At 35.2% G+C, this 20,710-nt stretch overlaps 1 protein-coding gene across 2 annotated transcripts in view; it reads left to right on the plus strand.

Annotated features, from left to right (window-relative positions):
- Nucleotides 1-20,710, plus strand: part of LOC106872181 (membrane-associated guanylate kinase, WW and PDZ domain-containing protein 1) — a 709,375-nt gene that overhangs the window by 534,144 nt on the left and 154,521 nt on the right. Inside the window, exon 10 of one of the 2 annotated variants that reach the window (XM_052966879.1) lies at nucleotides 2,584-2,646. The exons of the other annotated variant lie outside the window; for it this stretch is intronic. Within the exon in view, the coding sequence (XP_052822839.1) occupies nucleotides 2,584-2,646 (63 nt within the window). The remainder of the gene's footprint in view (nucleotides 1-2,583; nucleotides 2,647-20,710) is intronic. 2 annotated transcript variants of the gene reach the window in all.

A 20,710-nucleotide genomic window follows, 5' to 3' on the forward strand; every position in this document is an offset into this window, starting at 1 on the left:
TATATATATATATATATATATATATATATATATATATATATATATATATATATATATATATATATATGTATGTTCTTTTGCAACGTCATGTACCCAGATATGTAGCTATATGTACATGTAGATGAAGGTATGTACATGCATGTACATATATATGCATATACTCATATATTGTTTATATATATATATATATATATATATGTATACGCAGACACACACACACGTATATATACACATACATATGAATGTATAAATACACATACTGAGAGAGAGAGACAGAGAAAGAAAGAGAGAGAGAGAGAGAATGGGTTGAGAGATGAGCTCTTGGTTCAAATCCCGCTGAGGTCAAATTTACTTGTCCTTCCTCCCACTCAATGAAACAGTGTAGCAAGCAGTGAAATACACAGGGATCAGATAATCTTGTACAGCTTCCTGGATATGACGGTGGTGTATATAACAGAATAATAAACCAGGTTGAAAATGATACTGAATAACAAGATTTTATTTTTATATTTAAATTATCATATGGTTTAAACATTACGCATAGAGATTCCTTCCATCGTTTCAGGAAAAGACTAGGGAAATAAGAACTGCTATATACAAGATTTTGTCAAATGCATTATTAGTAGCAGATTCAAACCGCATCATGTTCTTGACTTGCTGACAGCTAATCTCATGCATGCCATTTTCTTTTTCTGGTTTTCTTGGAAAATTACATTATTATTATTATTATTATTATTATTATTATTATTATTATTATTATTATGCATGTCCAATAGTTTATTTTCAAACACAGTAATAAAGACTAGTTATCATAAAAGTACTGGACAACTGACTAAACAGGTTCAAATTTTATTACAGCCATTGTATTGTTCTCTTGAACAAAGCACATAGCTTTCTGCCTCTGTCTTCTTGGCTGACTCTAGGTTCCACTTCTTCACAATTGAGAAGTTAGTTGTAGGAAAAGCAGCAAAGCACTATTAAAACAAGTGTTCAATCAGTATACTAATCTTGAAATTTGTTGGTAATTTTAATATGGAAGGAATTTAGTAAAAACTGACAAAGAAAAAAAAGAGAAAAAATACAAAATTAAACCCAAAAGTAAAAAAAATCTATCAGGTTTGCAGCTGTTTAATTATGAATACTGAAATACATTTATTTATAAATAATGATCAGTGTAAATAAATCTAATTAGTGACATATATTGTTTGAGTTTATTGTAGTACATATAATGATCAAAGGATGATTAGGTGGTTCAGAAGTTCACTTCAAAATCATGAGACACTAGGTTCAATCCCACTGTGGAATCTTCGGCAAAAGTTTTTTTTACAATAGCCTTGAGTCGACCCAAAGCTTAGTGAGTGGCAAATAGAAACTGTGTAGAAGCCTGTCATACATAGGGCTGATTAACAGTATTATAGGCCCTGCAGCAAAACAATGCACTGGGGCCTGTAGTATCTATTTCATCAGCATTTCGTGTCCAAGCTGGCATAGGTTGGATGGTTTGACAGGATCCAGTTGGTTTAAAGGCTGCATCACGTTTCTGTGTCTGCTTCGGCATGGTTTCTACAGCTGGATACCCTTCCTAACACCAGTAATTTTACAGCATTATTTATTGACAGTAAAACACAGTAAACCTAGATTATCAATGGTCTCTCAAGCCGCCTTAGGACACCTTGATTCAAAGGGCCATCTTGTCACACAGTGTCATACTGACTCCGTCTGTGTACCCTACTCAGATTAGTTGTGTTTGTGGAACACACTACTATATGAGCTATAATTCAATAAATAGGCTGGTCAGTTGATTGAAATAGTGGAATATTTCTTGTTGATGGTTGGTGTTAGGGAGGGCATCCAGAAACTGAGCCAAGGAAGAGCACAACACAGTCTTCTGACTTGTCAGATCTTGTCAAATTGTCCAACACCCATGTCAGCATGAAACAAGGTTGTTAAGTGATGATGATGGTGATGGTGGTGGTTGGCTGGCTGGCTGGCTGGTTTCTCCAGTCACACTTTACATGATTTTAGAGAGATACAGAGAGCATTGAGAGGTGTAAGATGAGTGTCTTATTACTTCCTGCAAAACACACATTTTTTTCATGTGCAGATCAGAGATAGGTTTATGATGGAAAAGATTGTGATGATATTGGTAGAATTTAGAAAAATAAAATCATGCATTTATTGCAAATATACAAATGTAAAATTTATTTTATTCAATTTTATTTTAAGGTAATAAATATTTTTCTTATAAAAATTAGTATTCATTTCATCATTTTGTATAACCACCAAAAATTTTGATAAAAGTTAAATTGTAATTATTTTATGTTTGCTATATTTCCCGATATTACCCATGGAGAGAAAATTATTCTTCCCAAGTTCCCTATCATATGACGGGTAACACTCTAGTTATCATTATAATAATTCTAATATAACAATATCATAAAGTAATTATAAGAATTATTCTAACTGGTAAGTATAATTAATTGAACTCTAAATTGAACATTGTTTTAAAATACATCCACACATCTTTTATGATAGAATTTAATTCCAAATGAAATTGTAACCAAATTATTTTATTTTCATCAGACGTGCAGTTGCCTCAAAGGATTCAACGTGGGTCTACTCTCAGTAGTTCATACCCACTACCTAGTAAGTCATACTTCTTCTCTGTAAGAGGCCACATTGTGGTGGTGTTGGTGGTGGTTGTGGTATTGGTGGTGGTGGTGGTGGTATTGGTGGTGGTGGTGGTGGTGGTGGTTGTGATTGTTTTCATTTTTTGTTGTAGTTGTAAATATTTTACTCTTAAAAGATGCACTTTAATGATTCATCCCAGCAGTTGCTGAATAGAGGTAAAACAGCTGTGTTGCTACCTGGGCAGGTGAAGGGCAGGTTCTTGCAGCATATGTCTATCAATTAATTAGAGCTAATTCAATTTAACAACCTCCAGAGACAACAAATTCTGTATTTGTAGGCATAAGCATGGTTGTGTGGTTAAGAAGCCTGTCTTCTTAATACATGGTTTCAAGTTTAGTCCTGCTGCATGAGACCTTGAACAAGTGTCTTCCACTATAGCCTCAGGCTGACCAATGCCTTATAACTAAATGTGGCTGATCGAAACTATGTGGAAGCCTGTCATATATGTGTGTGTGTGTGTGTGTGTGTGTGTGTGTGTGGAAGCCTGTCATATATATATATATATGTATATATGTATGTATGTATGTATGTATGTATATATATATATTGAAAGAATTACATTTGTGTGCTTGTGTTTGTTTCTTGCCTCTATAGCTTGACAACTGGTGTTGCTTTGTTTATGTCCTTATAACTTAATGCTTCAGGAAAAGAGACCAATAGAATAAGTGCCCGACTTGAAAAAAAACAAAACCAAGAAACATAATTAATAGGTTTGATTTGTTCGACTAAAACCCTGCAGGGTGGTGCCCCAGCATGGCAACAGTCCAATAACTAAAACAAGATAATAGATGATTCTCAATTAGGGAATTCATTGCAAAAAAAAAAAAACAGCAAGAAAGTAATCTTGACAATCTTGTCCATATTTAATTCTTCATTCAAACCTGCCCTCTTCTAAATGCATAAAAACACATCGAAATACTCTGAGTTAGGTCTAATGTCTTTACTAAATGCCCCACACCCCACAGTGCGCCCCTATGTCATATTCTGAGAGCGATCTTATCAATAATTAGCACCACTGCTGATAAACCTCTAAGTTTGATAACCATCATGTCTTATCTTACTTAAAAGAGAAACTCATGAAATTTCCTTCTTTATCTGATTATTACGGATAAAACCAGTGGCTGCCTGTTTCCTTTCCAAGTGATGATATATTTACTTAGAGTAAATATATATAAAAAGAAGTTTTAAAAAAGAAACACAGGAAAATGAAGGGGGATTTTTTTTAAAAAAAGCACTTTTAAGTGTACAGAGATTTGTTCTGTCTTGACTACTTAGCGAAGCTGTTATTATTGTTAGTAAAATGAGTTATCTTGGTCAAATTCATCTCAATGAGGTGTATAATTGACATGATAAAATAAGATAAGATATTTGTAAAGGATGATATTTTTTAGTGAAGAAAAAAGTTTAAATTATGTTGATAAATTAAAGATCTAGTTTTACCGAAAAAGAAAGAAAAGCTAAGTGAATTTGTCAGTTTTGTGGAAAGTACTAAGAAATATGAAGTTATTTCCAAGAAAGGCAAGTTTCATTTTTATAAATGAGGTCAGGATAAAGTTTGGTCGGCTTTCATTTTTTTCTCTGTTTTCTTACTGTAGAATGTCTTAGTTTATTTGTCTAAAATACTAAAACATTTAAATAAATACGAGACATTCTGGCCCAACACAGAAACCTCTACTCTCTCATTTGACCTGCTAGAAATAGCAGCCAGTTGCTTCCCCGAATTACATCCTACAGTCTTGAGAAAGAAAAGGATACGTTAGATAATGTAACCATGTATACCCATAAAAAGTTGGGATAGCCACAACTGGGTTGTCTTTGATCATAGATCTTTTTGATCAGCATTTACCTGTGGCTAAACAACAACAAATTTTTTTCCGTCTTGAGTTTTGGTTCATGTCCTAGGACATTAAATGGTGGTATGACGTATATACATACATGCACACACACACACACACACACACACTATTCAAAATCAATGATCACTGATCAGTTAACAATAATATTGACTGATTTAATCTCAACAAAACTGTTCACTGAATAGGCATGATTGCCATGACATCCCATTCTATCTCTGCTTTAGATCAGTATTCTTTTATTTGTTTCAATCATTTGACTGTGGCCATGCTGGAGCACCGCCTTTAGTCAAACAAATCGACCCCAGGACTTATTGTTTGTAAGCTTAGTACTTATTCTCTCAATTGCTTTTGCTGAACCGCTAAGTTACAGGGACGTAAACACATCAGCATCGGTTGTCAAGTGATGATGGGGCGACAAACACAGACACACAAACATACACACACACGTGCACATACATACATATATATGCAACAGGCTTCTTTCAGTTTCCATCTACCAATTCCACTCACAAGGCTTTGGTCAGCCTGAGGCTATAGTAGAAGACACTTGCCCAAGGTGCCACGCAGTGGGACTGAACCCGGAGCTATGTGGTTGGTAAGCAAGCTACTTACCACACAGCCACTCCATGTACAAATTACATAGTGAGAAAAACCCACATCCTTCAGTTTCTTTTATGGATTTATAAATTTAAGTTTGAGCTTCAATTTCTTTTATGGTATTACAAATTTAAAATATATAACGCAGCAGTATTTTAACAAATTTATAGCTCCCTACTTCTCTTGTAAAGGTTTTATAATGATTACTGAAATCCCAGTTATAAGCCTTAGTTTACATTCCCTAAAATTTGTCATCTGCAACAACTAAGCTTTATAATTAAAATATAATTTTAGAAATATTATATTTTTTGAAAAAAAAAAATCCTCCATTTTTTTTTTATAGAATACTTGTAAAATTCCCAAATAAATCTATTTAACCAATTTCTTGAAAGATTTTCAGCATATTTGAAATGTGTGTGTGTGTCTGTTTATTTTGTTTTCATTTATATTTTTTCATCTTGTCATTTTATACCCTATAAGGAAGTCTAAAAGAACATATCAACCAGAGTTATGTAGGGATTCTAATAGCTACACGTTTGAGTTGTTTGCCCATTTGTTGTCTTTTCCATATTTGCTTTTCCTCCCATAGCACTTTAACTTCAAGAATGTAAAGTTAATCCTTCAATACAGTATCTGCAACATGAAACAGATGAGTGACAAATCTCTCCCTTTGGACAGAAGCTAGTCTGTTGCAGTTAACTTTTTCTTAACAGACTTTATAACTAAGTTAGATAAGGTGAGATAAACTCTTGGGGCATTCCAGCTAATTGTGAACCAAACTTGAGAAAGATGATCTTTGAAATTGCTTTAAAGGAAATGAATGTTATGCCTAGTCAATCCTGAAAACTTCAGCTCCTAATTATATATAATTCTGATTCTACAAGCACTCAAAGTTGTGGGCTGAGGAGCCATATATGAGGATTTTGGTAAATGTGGAGCCATATTTAACCTTTGATATCTCGAGATTGAAACAGTTTCAACCTTTGAAACTTTGTAAATGCAGTCTACTCCAGGAGTACTTTACAAATAAATATCACTAGGCCTGAAATTTTGGGAGAAGGGCTAGTTGATTACATTGACCCTAGTGTCTAACTGGTACTTATTCTATCAACCCAAAAAGCATGAAAGAGAAAGTCAGCTCTGTGGAATTTGAACTCAGAATTTATAAGCAGATGAAATGCCATTAAGCGTTTTGTCTGGCATGCTAACAATTCTACCCACTCACTGCCTTTTTCAAATAAATAATAATGGAAGACTATAAATGTCCCAAGATTGTCTTATGAGCTGGATTAAGTCAGTGCCTTCAGACTATATTCTTGGTCATTTTTGCAACTGCATGAATATCAGTTTCCATCTGGTATATTTTCTCAGATTAAGCCGAATGTGTACATGCAGATGCATGCAAAGTTGCTTAATCACATGATTTTTACTATGTTCGGGTTACATTAATTTAATACTTTGATTTCATATCTAGAATATTTTCTGCTATGTTAAATCAAGTTCATTTTATTTATTCATTTTATTTTATTTTATTTCTTGCTTTGCCTAATTTTCTATATGCTTATAATCCTGTTTTAATCACTCATTCAAAATATGCTCTATATTTCACCTGATTAAATTACTGAAACACAGAACAGAGGCAATGAGTGAGCTTTTATACAAGTTTGCTACTAATGCAGTGCCTAAATTTTGCCATAAAATGAATTTCTGCCAAGCTAGATATTGCTTTCAGCTGCCCTTTGTCTTAAAAATTGAATACAAAATGCTGGAAACAGCATTTTTATGGATAGAAAGCTAAATTAATAATTCATTGTGCAAGATTCCTGATGTGAAATCATGTTGTTGAAACAGATATTGTTGTATTTTGGGAGAATGGAGTAAGTGGAGCAAGAACACACACAAAAACAAAAAGTGTCACTGAAGAGGTCACAGATGTGTGACGAAAGATTTCCGGACGTTGGACATGAGTTTATTTGACAAAAAAAAAAAAAAGACCATCCCAAAATACAACAATAAATTAATAATGTTCTATTCAAAAAAACAATGTTGCTCCAGGTTGGCCTTAGCTGTAATGTCTAAAAGACATTAAAGCATTAAACCAAATCCAAGATTAGGATTGACACATATTTTCTTGAAAAGGCAGTTTATATATCAGAGTTAAATTTCTGCCAAAATTAACTTGATCCTTAAAGTTAATAACATAAGTATTATATGACAAGAAAATGGCCCCAAATCATACCCTATCATATCACAGTGTACCTGCTGTGCTAGCCAATCTAGGTCATAACATCTGATTCAGCTGGAATGGTTAAGGCTAATATTCAATATATTTTGAACAGATCAACTCCACATATTCTAAGAGTAATAATACTAGATATTTTGGATCGTTAATCATTATTGAATTTAATTAAGAGCATTAAGTTCTTAGACTTTTTTCTTCTGTATTAGTGGGACATATTCTGTTGGTTACAATAGTCATAATGATTTAATTATTTTAGTCTATACCAATGATGAGTCTCTTAATTTATTCAATATACTCTTTTACTCTTTTAGTTGTTTCAGTCATTTTACTTGATTTCTTTGTTGTTTTGATGCATGTAAAGTATAAAATAATATTTGAATCTCCTTCAGTGATATCAAAAATCTATATATGTATACCATCAAGCTAAATAAAACTGGGGATCATGTTGATTAGGGGAGGAGAACTATTTAGAGTACCAGGGATAAATTGCAAATCTATAAAGATGTAAATTGCAAATACATAAAGACCTGTAGGGAGTGCATCTGGACTGAGATAAAAATAATGAATTTTTAATTTTACAAATTCATGATTATGAAACTGATATCAAATTACAGTTTTGATTTTTAAGACTCAAGTGATGAGTTTATCACTTTTTTTTTTGCTTTTTTTATACATGGGAATGGGTGTGTGGTTAAGAAATTCATTTTCCACCCATGTTTTCAGTTCAGTCTTGTGTCACATTGGGCATTTGTCTTCTACTATGGCCTCAGGCCAACTAATGCCTTGTGAGTGAATTTAGTTGAAAGAAACTTTATGTAAGCCCATCACTTCTATATATATGTGTGTGTATATTAGAAACAATAAATTAAATAGAGAGATTCAATTGACAATAATTTATTTAATATACAATGAATGTAATATAACTTTAAAAATTATTAAAAAAACAGAAGATCAAAAATAAAATCACAGATGCAAAAAAGAAAGAAACACACAATACAATGAGAAAAGTATTAACAATCACATGATGAGTGGCTGTGTGGTTAGTAGCTTGCTTGCCAACTACATGGTTCCAGGTTCAGTCCCACTGCATGGCACCTTGGGTCTTCTACTATAGCCTCGGGCTGACCAAAGCCTTGTGAGTGGATTGGGTAGACGGAAACTGAAAGAAGCCCGTCTTGTGTGTGTGTGTCTGTGTTTGTGTGTCTGTGTTTGTCCCCCCACCATCGCTTGAGAACTGATGTTGGCATGTTTATGTCTCCATAACTTAACAGTTCGGCAAAAGAGACCGATAGAATAAATACTAAGCTTACAAAGAATAAGTCCTGGGGTCGATTTGTTCGACTAAAGGCGGTGCTCTAGCATGGCCACAGTAAAATGACTGAAACAAATGAAAGAAGATATATATATATCATGATTGACCAGACTATCGGATATTGTTATACATCACTGGTCATGGTGCACTTTGCATTGTTTTAGCTTTCATATGATGCCACTGGACTGGCTAGGTAAGCAGGCCAACATTATCCCTGATCATAAGGCTAGTCTGTTGCAGAGTTACCTATAAATACTGAAGTTGATTTGTTCAACTAAGCCCTTCGAGGTGGTACTCCAGCATGGCCACAGTCCAGTGACTGAAACAAGTAAAAGATAAAAGATGGGTTTTTGCTGTCAGAACTTTGTAGTTGGAGTAAGAAATGGATGGGAGCCAAGGAGCTTCTATCTTTTTTGACAACAAGGATTTATAGATCTCTATGCAAAAGGCAGGCTGTATATTGTGCATGTGTATGCAACCAGGTGCATGTCTATACAACCAGGTGTAAACACTTTGGTTTTGATTACCAAATGTAGTGTTTAGGTTTGTTGTGATTGTTGTCCTTTTGTTAAGATAGCTAGAAAGGTTTTATTGACTTTCAGTGGGTGGTTTCAAATTTCATCCCCATGTGAGACGTTCGCTCTCTTTCCCTCATGTAGTTAAAAACATTTAGAAATCCGATGGGAAAAATTAGTGAAAGCCATTCTCGAACACCACCGAAATATAAATCAATGGTTTTTGAACAAAAGTTTGTTGGTTTCTTTTTAACTGTTGAAGGGTGGTGCATTTGGTTCCTGGGTGAAACATGTAGAGAAGAATAGAGTGGCACTAAAGTTGATGAATGAATAAATCCTTTTCAAACAGGGACAAGGGAATAATAATAATAATAATAATAATAATAATAATAATAATACTGCTTTATTTGTTTATCACTAAGGGTTCACAAAAAAAGACTTTGGGAACGGTACAGGACAATACAATGTGGGGGTTACATAAATAGAAACATGTAAATAGTAAAAGCAATAATAATAAAACAAAACAAGTGTAAAATTACACAGTTGTCCATATAATTTTATGCAGTCCTTTTCTTTCCCTCTGATGCCAGTTCTAAAACTACCGAGGCTTTTTTTTCTTTTTGTTGCATCTGGTGAAAACGTGGCTTTCAATAGAATACTGACTGGCTAGCTTGTAGTGAATAAAACATAGTGCATGCACACACGCACATGCACACACATGCACATGTTCACTCTCCTAAGAATACCTTTTGGCTCTTGTAGGACTGTTGAGCAATGCTTTTGTTCATGTTTAAGAAAAGCTGCAATAAACCTTAAGCTGCAGATGCCGCTTCACATTATCTTCATCACTTTCAGCAAAAGGTGTGACATTTGATGAAGAAAAAGTGCTTGTTTGTTTTAGCTTTATTTGTTTCAGTCGTTAGACTACGGCTATGCTGGGGCACCTGCCTTGAATTTTTTGTTGAATGAATCAACCCCAGTATTATATATATATATATCATCATCGTTTAACGTCCGCTTTCCATGCTAGCATGGGTTGGACGATTTGACTGAGGACTGGCGAACCAGATGGCTGCACCAGGCTCCAGTCTGATTTGGCAGAGTTTCTACAGCTGGATGCCTTTCCTAATGCCAACCACTCTGAGAGTGTATATTTCTTTTGCTAAGCCTAGTACTTATTCTACCGGTCACTTTTGCTGAACTTCTAAGTTACAGCAATGTAAACACACCAGTACCAATTATCAAGTGGTGGTGGGGGACAAACACAGACACAAAATCTCTCTCTCACATACACACACACACACACACACAGAAGACCAGCTTCTTTCAGTTTCCTTTTCCCGAACCCATTCACAAAGCTTTGGTTGGCCCGAAGCTATAGTAGAAGATACTTGCCCGGGGTGCCACACAATGAGACTGAACCCACAACCATGTGGTTAGCATGCAAAGTCCTTACCACACAGCCATGCCTGCACCCTATCATCATCATCGTTTAACGTCCGCTTTCCATGCTGGCATGGGTTGGACGATTTGACTGAGGACTGGTTTGTTAATTTTGTTTTAAACTGAACCAAGAAACCTAGTTGAAGTTTGATAAAATAATTTCTATCCTGACTTATTTTGTCACATGTTTATTAATTAATGCAAAGATTCACAGTAACGAAGCATTGAATGGACATTGAAGTCATTATGTTTGTAAAGAACGGGTTTGACAAATAGTCTGAAGTTCGTTATGTGTTCTTGTCCTTGTTTTGCTCCAAGTCAACTCTGATTGAGTAAACATGAACAAAAGTGTTCCAGTATGACCATAGTGTCTTTTTTCTTACCTAATATATAGGACTACATTATTCAAAGTGTCCTTCCTTTAAGACGTGGGAGCTGATCCAAGAGTAATTTGTCTGCTATTTCTAGGAAGTCAATTAACTGCGTAGAAGCTCCTTTATTGACTGAAGGATTTCTACTGTTAATCCACATATCAAACGGTATGTATTTGTGTATGAGAAAGGGAAGCAAAGAAATTTTATATCCCTAAACCCTTTCGCGATCATATTTCTAATGAAATGCACTGCCTATATATGTTGTAATTAATTTTAACTATTAATCAAGTATTCAAAGGGATTTAAGTAAAACAATTAACTTTTTCATTAAGTTGTGGTTGAAATATAATGAAAGTGTTCAAACATAAAACATTGATGGAAGGTTTTAATTTAGATATGAACATTGTAAAACGAGAAACCTTAAGTTATGGAACCAGAATTGGTCTAAGACGGATTGATATCAGAAGGGTCAATAGGTCATGGAGTCAACACTGAAAACTATCTTTATATAACATGTCAAACCATATATAGATCTATCAAGGTTGTTTACTACTTACCATTATTCAGCAGTGTTCACACTTGCTCTCACTTTATACATTTTATGATAATAATTCCTCGTTTATTTTTCACTGACATTTAATGACACCTCAGCATCAATTATGACATTATTCATGTGTGTGTGTGTGTGTATGTATGTGTGTGTGTGTGTTTAAACAAGGAAAAGGTTGATAGTAACTTCGAGGTTTCAGCTTGTTTGCCTTTATCAAACAGTCTGCTAAAAGCAAGCAAGCTGAAAGTTTGAAGAAAGTGTCAATTTTTTTTGTTGTAAAAATGACTGCGTGTGTGTGTGTAATAATTAAATAAAAATATGTATTTAAAAGAAATGATTAATGTATTGGCTCATCTGAGTATAGAACTCTTTTTTAATATTAAAATAGTATATTAATTTTTGAAAGCAAAAAAAAAAGGGCTAAAAGTTGGCCCTTATGTTAGCATAGTAGCCCAAGATAAATATTATCTATATTTGTGATTCTGTGACTGATTAGTTTAAGTGTCCCTACAGTTCCCTTCAGAATTAAAATGTCACCATGTTTGTGAAAACCAAGACTAGACAAGAAAAAAACAGTTAAGCTTAGCTTTTGTATTTGTTTACTTGGTGTCAAAAACCTTTCTATTATTTCTCAAATGACACAAACAAAAATGGATTTGGGAATTGGGGATTGTTGTGTTTGTGGAACAAGGAAACAATTTTGAAAACCTGAAATTGGCTTTACCATAATTCATAAAGAAAAAAAATCCAACACTTATGCTGTGATTGCCAGTTTCCGTGTTGTTAATATTTATCATAATGTCTTAAACTATTCTGACTGAATAGGTTAACCATTTAGCATTCAGATTATTCTATCAAATGCATTACCTATTAATTCACATTGTTTTGAATTAATCATACATTATCTCAGAGCTTTTAGATTTCAATGATATGATTGTTTATTTTTAGAATGACATTGTAGGGTAGGTATGAAATGCCAGACCTGGCTGATTTGAGCAAAAAAACTGGTAGAATATTTGGGTCAGATATGGCCAGTTTAAATACTAATGAGTTAAATAGTTCTCTCAGTGACCTAGATTCATTATAATATAGTAGTTACAATTTATTTGATTCTGGTAAATATGGACTTAACCCCTTCCTCAGCGACTTCTTTTGGAGAACACATTTCATTCTCAGACGAATTTTTTCTTATTGGATTAGCTTGCACTCTCATCTGATGTATCCAAGCTTATAATAGAAGGTTCATACTCATTGTCATCTTCTGAGCTCAACATCTGGGCATAATTTGTAAAAAAAAAAAAAGCAGATAGGTGCAGGAGTGGCTGTGTGATAAGTAGCTTGCTTATGAACCACATGATTCTGGGTTCAGTCCCACTGCATGCCACCTTGGGCAAGTGTCTTCTACTATAGCCTCGGGCTGACCAAAGCCTTGTGAGTGGATTTGGTAGACGGAAACTGAAAGAAGCCCGTCGTATATATGTATATGTATATATATATGTGTGTGATTTGTTCCCCCAACATCGCTTGATAACCGATGCTGGTTGATAACTTAGCGGTTCAGCAAAAGAGTCCGATAGAATAAGTACTAGGCTTACAAAGAGTAAGTCCTGGGGTCGATTTGCTCGACTAAAGGCGGTGCTCCAGCATGGCCACAGTCAAATGACTGAAACAAGTAAAAGAGTAAAAGAGATAAAAACCAAGAAATGCCAAGAATTGATGTATAAATTCATCTGTGGCTGTTTTTGAAATTATATATTTTGGACAAGTTTACTCGTTGCACTCTGAAAAAGACAAATTGGGTGAAGACAAGTTAACTCGTCTTTGCTGTAGAGCATTGTAGCTTGCTTGAAGCATTGTGATACAGAAAATAGTAGAGAGTTTCTGACAACATGGAAAATAAAAATGCTTAATAACCTTTACATTTTGCAGGCACAAAGGTCCATCATATGAAACAAACAGTCAAGAAATTTTAGTTTCTACAGTATCAGCCATATTGGTCAGCCAGTACTGTATAGACTCACATTTCTGATGATGGGCTTTGTGCCTGAAATATAAAGCTTATTAAACTTTTTTTTCTTTTCCATATTGTAAGAAGCTCTCTCCATCTTCACTAATTTACCATTTCAACTTTGAAGTATTTTGGGGAATTAATAACTGAATGTGGTCACCACCATCACAACTACTGCCATTCAGTTCCACTCTGGACACCACCTCACCTACCATCATCATCATCACCAATATAATCAGCACTGTCTTCACTACTGTCACCAGTATTATCACGGTTACTACTACTACCACTACTATCAACACTGTTATTTTACCATCAGCTTTTTCACCACCACATCGCTTACCTGCACTGCCACCATTGCCTTCACCACCATCACTATCAATACCAGCATCATCACTACCACCATCAAACCACGAAAAACAAAAACAAAACAAAAAATAGGACAAGAAAAAGTAAACAACCCTGTCCCTGGACTCTGCAGTTCAAACAAAATCAATTTCAAAATAAATTTATTCCATAATTGGTAATTTGATTTTTATGGGTGTTTTCCAATCACACACATTCACACACACACACACACACACACACACACGTATATATACACTCACATCTGCACTAATAAATTACCAAACATACACACTTACATACGTGTGTGCTCATACACAAATTATTATTCACACCAAACACGTATTTATTTAACATACATTAAATATTTATTTAACATACACATTTTTAAAGAAAGAGAGAGACACACACACACACACTAGCACAGGCAAACATGCACAAACATGGATATATGCACAAGAGCACGCGCATATATGTTGCACATATTGTGACGCACATTATGACACGTTTTAAAATACGCATAGACATATGAATACAAGTGAGACATGCACACTCACGCACACACACATTATATAGACACATATACAGAGTTATACGTGCATGCATGCACACACACATACACACAGAGGCATACCATGTCCTATGTAATGTACACACATACACACAGATACTAACAAACTCACAGGCATCCAAGCTCTCTGCAAAGGTTATGAGTACTGCTCGTCTTCTCTTGACTAACACATGTAAAGACAGATGAACGAACACATACTTAACGCATACACACACACGCACAAATATACATGCACACACATACATACACACACATGCACACACACACTCATACATGCACACACATGCACTTATAGCTGCAAAAACAGGCCATAAGTACCCAGCTTTATACCATGTTTTTAGTGTAACCTATATGTCTCCTGCTGTTATTAGGATGGCTGAGCAGTTAAGAAGTTTGTTTAACACCCATACAGTCCTGAGTTCAATTCCATTGCATGGCATTTGGACCGAACATTTTTTTACTGTGTCATTGATTCACCTCAAGCCTTGTGAGTGAGACTGAGTAGATGGAAACTATATTGAAGCCCTTCAGTTGATAGTAGGTACCTGTAATTTAAAGGGCCAACTTTGTCACAATGTATCATGTTGTCTGAGGATTACATGACGGGTACAGGTGTCTGTGGAATACTCAGCCATATATGCTATGATTCAATGAGCAGAGACAGTCCAGTTGATTGAACAGCCGGAATAGTCATTGTTGAAGCTGATGAGGGGTTCATTTACTTACCACTTTATTGAAACTTTGTTTTCCTAACGAGTAGTTTTCCACCTCCAAACTTTAATGAATATTATTCATCCAGTGAAGCTTAATGAGCTTAACACCTACAAAGATTTCACATGTTGATAAATACTTTTTAGAGTGGAGAAAGAGAAAGAGAGAGAGAGAGAGAGGCTGTACTGATATCTATCTGAGTAACCCAAAATAGTGTTGCTGTATATAATATAGTATGAATGGTCACTATTGTTTTTGACGAATAGCTGAAAAGCTTGTCAGTTCTATAAACAGCAAGCCTATGTTTAGCTTGGTGAAACCATTCTCTTTTATCTAGTTGGTTTAAAGTAAACATTTCTCTACAGATATTTGTCTTAAAAACAAACTTCTAATATCTGGTGGAATTTTTGGAGGTGGGACAGAAGGATGCAGTTATCATCATCATCATCATCATCATCATTATTATTATTATTATTATTATTATTAGGGCAGTGAGCTGGCAGAATAGTTAGTATGCCGGGCGAAATACTTAGTGGTATTTTGTCTGCCACTATCTTCTGAGTTCAAATTCCACCAATGTCAACTTTGCCTTTCATCATTTCAGGGTCGATGATACATTGGGTTCGATGTAATCGACTTATCCCCCACCCACCCCCCAAAAATTTCAGGCCTTTTGCTTTTAGTAGAAAGGATTATCATTATTATTATCATTATTATTATTATTATAAAGAAGGCAGTGAACTGGCAGAAGTGTTAGCATGCCAGGCAAAATGCTTAGCAGCATTTCATCTGTCTTTATGTTCTGAGTTCAAATTCATGTTAGGTCAACTTTGCCATTCATCCTTTCAGGGTCGATAAAATAAGTACCAGTTGAGCACTGGGATTGATGCAATCGACTTGCTGCTTCTCCCCAAAATTTCAGACCTGTTGTTACCTACAGTAGAAAGGATTATTATTATTATTATTATTGCTACCCATTGCCTCCAATGTCTATGAGACCTATTTGGCATCCATAGCAACATGTTACATATATATACTTACACACACACATATATATATATATAAGGGCATCCAGCTGTAGAAACTCTGCCAAATTTAGATTGGAGCCTGGTGTTGCCATCCGGTTTCACCAGTCCTCAGTCAAATCCTCCAACCCATGCTAGCATGGAAAGCGGACGTTAAACGATGATGATGATGATGATAGCACAAGGTGATGCCCCAGCTGGCCACAGTCTAATAACTGAAACAAATAAAGGGTATATGTATAATACATACTCGCACACATATTCATACACACTCACACACATATACATGTGGGTGATAAGAATAGTCATTTCTCCCTCGAATTATGTTCTTGGAACCAAGACTCTATTTATTCCCGAGCAATCTGAGCCTTTCGTTCTGTTCTTAAAGAGAAGGGGAACGGCTAAATATAGGAAGGCCTGGAATGTGTTAAATAACGTTATCGGCATTACACACTGTACAAATGCATGCAAAGACCTAGTCTTTGGTGACTTAACATCAGTGATTGTGTAGTGGTATGTGAAAAGAGTAATGGTGTTGGGTGGAGCAATGGAGAGCCGGCCCAAATGGTTTAGTTTCTATTTTTGTATGTCACAGTTCTGATTCCAATCTTCACCCAATTACTTTTTACCCTTCTAAAGTCAGTTCAATCAACCACAAGCTCTTCTAATTGCAGCACTGACCCTCTGCCAAATCTAAACTAACACACATTATTATTATTATTATTATTATTATTATTATTATTGTTATTAAGGTGATGAGCTAGTAGAATCATTAGCACTCTGGGTAAAATGCTTAGTGGCTTTTCGCCCATCTTCACATTCTGAGTTCAAATTCTGCCAAGGTTGACTTTGCCTTTCATCCTTTCGGGGCCAATAAATTAAGTACCAGTGAAACACTGGGATCAATGAAATCAACTAGTCTCCTCATCCAAAATTTCAGGCCTTGTGCCTATAGTAGAAAGGATTATTATTATTATTATTATTAGATTTTGATTTTGAACTATCACACTGATTTGTTAATTTCTGATTATATTTGCTAATTTCTCACAATCTCAATCTGCCTCATGATTTAAATGGCAAAATTGAAGTCGCTTTTCTGTTTTTTCTTTCCCTTGTGATATTTTGTTTTATGCAAAAGTTTTTATGCACATTGAAGGTATTTATGAGAAGTTTATCAGTTGCCGACATGTTTTCTAAGTGATTGTCTTTATCTGTGATAATCTTACCCTAAAACTTGCATGTCATTACAAGCTTTTATCAGAAAGAAAAATATATTCTCCACATGGGGCTATTGGCAATGGAATTGCGGAGGTACTGTTTCTTTCTCATTTGTTTTTTCCTTCGCTTTTTTTTTTTCTTAAATAGAAGTATCAAATCAACAACAAATGTCGATGTGAATATTTAAAACAAAGACAGTTTTTATATATACATATGTGCATGTGTATGTAAATATAAGTGTACGAATATATATATATGTATGTGTGTGTGTGTGTATATATATATATATATATATATATATTGTATCTGTTTTATTTGTCTTTCCTGCGCAGTTGTGTAATGTAGTGATGTGGATTCTATTACGGAATATCATACTGCTTGCTTCAAAAACGAAAAATAATAAACATTGGTGTAAGATGGATGAGCTTTCTCTTCCTCCTTTTCCTTCTTCTTCTTTGCTATCACAATTTATCATGCAATCAAAATATTGGTTTAGGATACAAGGGAGTTCTTGTATCCAATCTAGTTAGTATCTATCTGCATTCAGTGAGTTTGTTGGTAGTTGGATGTGGTCTTTGGAACTGCTGCTATACTCAATTTAGTTTTGTATCTTGCAGCTCAACTGCTGGCAGCCCTTATCATCTTCAAGTTCCATATTTCAATGAATTATATCAAATATCTTACTTACAAATTGAAACTGGAACCCATTGTTATTGTTGTTCTTTTATCGCTGTTCAGATCTTTGCAATATTGTTGTTTTTGTTATAACTAAGACCCCTGTGCACCCATTGTCTTTATGCATTTTTGTTTTTTGCATATCTTACATACTTAATTATGATGATTATTTAACGTAGCGGATCTACTTATCAAAATTTGAGCCAACATGAAAGCCTTTGTGTGTTTGCTCAACCAATTCCAGATAGCAGCCAAGTCTTCCTTCAGTCACATGCTATCTTGTTAAGAAAGGAAAGGCACATTACACAATGTATACCTTGATAGACCTAGATGTAGGAAATGACAGTATTGTCATGAGTCAATCCAGTATTGTCATGAGTCAATCCAGTATTGTCATGAGTCAATCCAGTATTGTCAGGAGTCAATCCAGTATTGTTCTTATACAAACTGAATGGTGAGACCTTGTGGTATAGTTTCTTTTATATTTCAACCATTTCAGCCATTGGACTGTGGCCATGCTGGGGCATCACCTCAAAGAGTTTAATCAAACAGATTGACCCCAGTACTTATTTTTAAGTCTGGTATTTATTCATCTCTTTTGTCAAACTACTAAGTTACAGGGATGCAAACAAACCAACACTGGTTGTTGAGTGGTGAGAGGGGACAAACACAAGCACACACACGCATAAATATATGTGACAGGTAAGGCGGCGATCTGGCAGAAACATTAGCACAATGGGTGAAATGCTTAGCGGTATTTTGTCTGTCTTTACGTTCTGAGTTCAAATTCTGCCAAGGTTGACTTTGCCTTTCATCCTTTCAGGGTCGATAAATTAAGTACCAGTTGCATACTGGGGTCCATCTAATCAACTGGCCCCTCCCCAAAAATTTCTGGCTTTGTGCCTAGAGTAGAAAAGAATATATGTGACAGATTTCCACAGAGTTTTAGTCCACCAAATTCATTAGCAAGGCATTGGTTGGCCTGTGGCTATAGTAGCAGACATTTGCCCAAAGTGCTGTGCAATGGGACTGAACTCAAAACCACATGGTTATAAAGTAGGCTTTGTAACCACTTGACTGTGTCTACTCCTGTAGGGAGTTTTTTTTTTACATTGTGGGAATTAGTAAATGTGGAATGGCTTTAGTTCGACTGCCTAAATCACTCTAAGAATAAAAGTAAATACTGTATTGGGTCCTTAGGCTGATGGGACTGGATACCTGGTTTCCATGGCATATAAATTACTGAGATCATATTCCTCATGAACAGGACACGTGTCCATCACAAGGTTACTGTTTTACAACTGAGTGGACTGAGGCAATGTGAAAGAAAGTGTTTCTGCTCAAGAACACAAGGCACCATCCTGCACAGGAATTGAAACCATGATCTTGCAATTGTAAGCGCAACACCCTTAACCATTTAAAATTCATTCTATAATTGCCTATGGGCATATAGTATAGTGGATAAGAGCACGGGCTATTAAATCTTGGATTCTGAGTTCAATCCCAGGCAGGGACTGGGGAAATAATATCAACAGAAAAAATAACATCAGCAAAAAAGAGAGTACCTTAGGAATGAGAACAGAGTACTCCATTAGTCAAATAAAGGGTTAGGTTCGAAATTCCACCAGAACACCTGATGAAGGCTGGAGAGTACATGAGCTGAAACGTTGTGGTAACAACAAGCAAGGTGAGGACACTTATCCGTCTATTGTAAATAATGTTAATCCCTCATCTCAAAAATATAAAATAGTATTAGGCCATACACTTTCACAGTCTGAAGATGCAGGGTGGGGGGCGATAAAAATAGAACTAAAATGGAAAGAACGTACTGAAGATCTACATTGGCAAAACAAATATTTCTAAAAATATGTGATTTAGCTTTGGAGATTTCATTCTTATTTCTTTGCTTAAACTGTTGCTTTCCACATATTTCTGTGAGTCATTCCATTCTTCAGATATATTTGGAATTCTGACTAACTCAATGGTCATATTTGTAAATAAGCTTCCAGGAAGGTCTTGTGTAACTTTAGGCTTCCTTTCAATGAGACTGAATTAACCATTTTTTTTTTATATATCTTTTGATGTAACATCTAGTTTCATAGCAATGTGTCATTGTTATTGATTTTTTGGCCCCAGGCCATCTCTGTTAAAGCAAGCCTACAACCAAAAACCTTCCAGTCTTGTTGATTCCACCTTAATTTTAAATTACCTGGTGTCTCTTTCATTGTTGAAAATGGTATAGTGTAATTTGAAGGGATTCTGGTTGCTATTTTTAGCAGGATTTGTTGTGTGGGTGTCAATGAGCTTCATTATATGAATGACTAAGTGTAAGGCAAGACTTTGAAATAACTAGGAATCTTCCCATGTAAAATTATATATACATGTACATATATATAGATGCAGGAGTGGCTGTGTAATAAGTAGCTCGCTTGCCAACCACATGGTTCTGGGTTCAGTCCCACTGCGTGGCACCTTGGGCAATTCTCTTCTACTATAGCCTCAGGCCGACCAAAGCCTTATGAGTGGATTTGGTAGACAGAAACTTAAAGAAGCCCGTCATATATATGTGTATATATA

This window comes from Octopus bimaculoides, chromosome 4 (genome assembly GCF_001194135.2).
Source record: "Octopus bimaculoides isolate UCB-OBI-ISO-001 chromosome 4, ASM119413v2, whole genome shotgun sequence".
Lineage (NCBI taxonomy): Eukaryota > Metazoa > Mollusca > Cephalopoda > Octopoda > Octopodidae > Octopus > Octopus bimaculoides.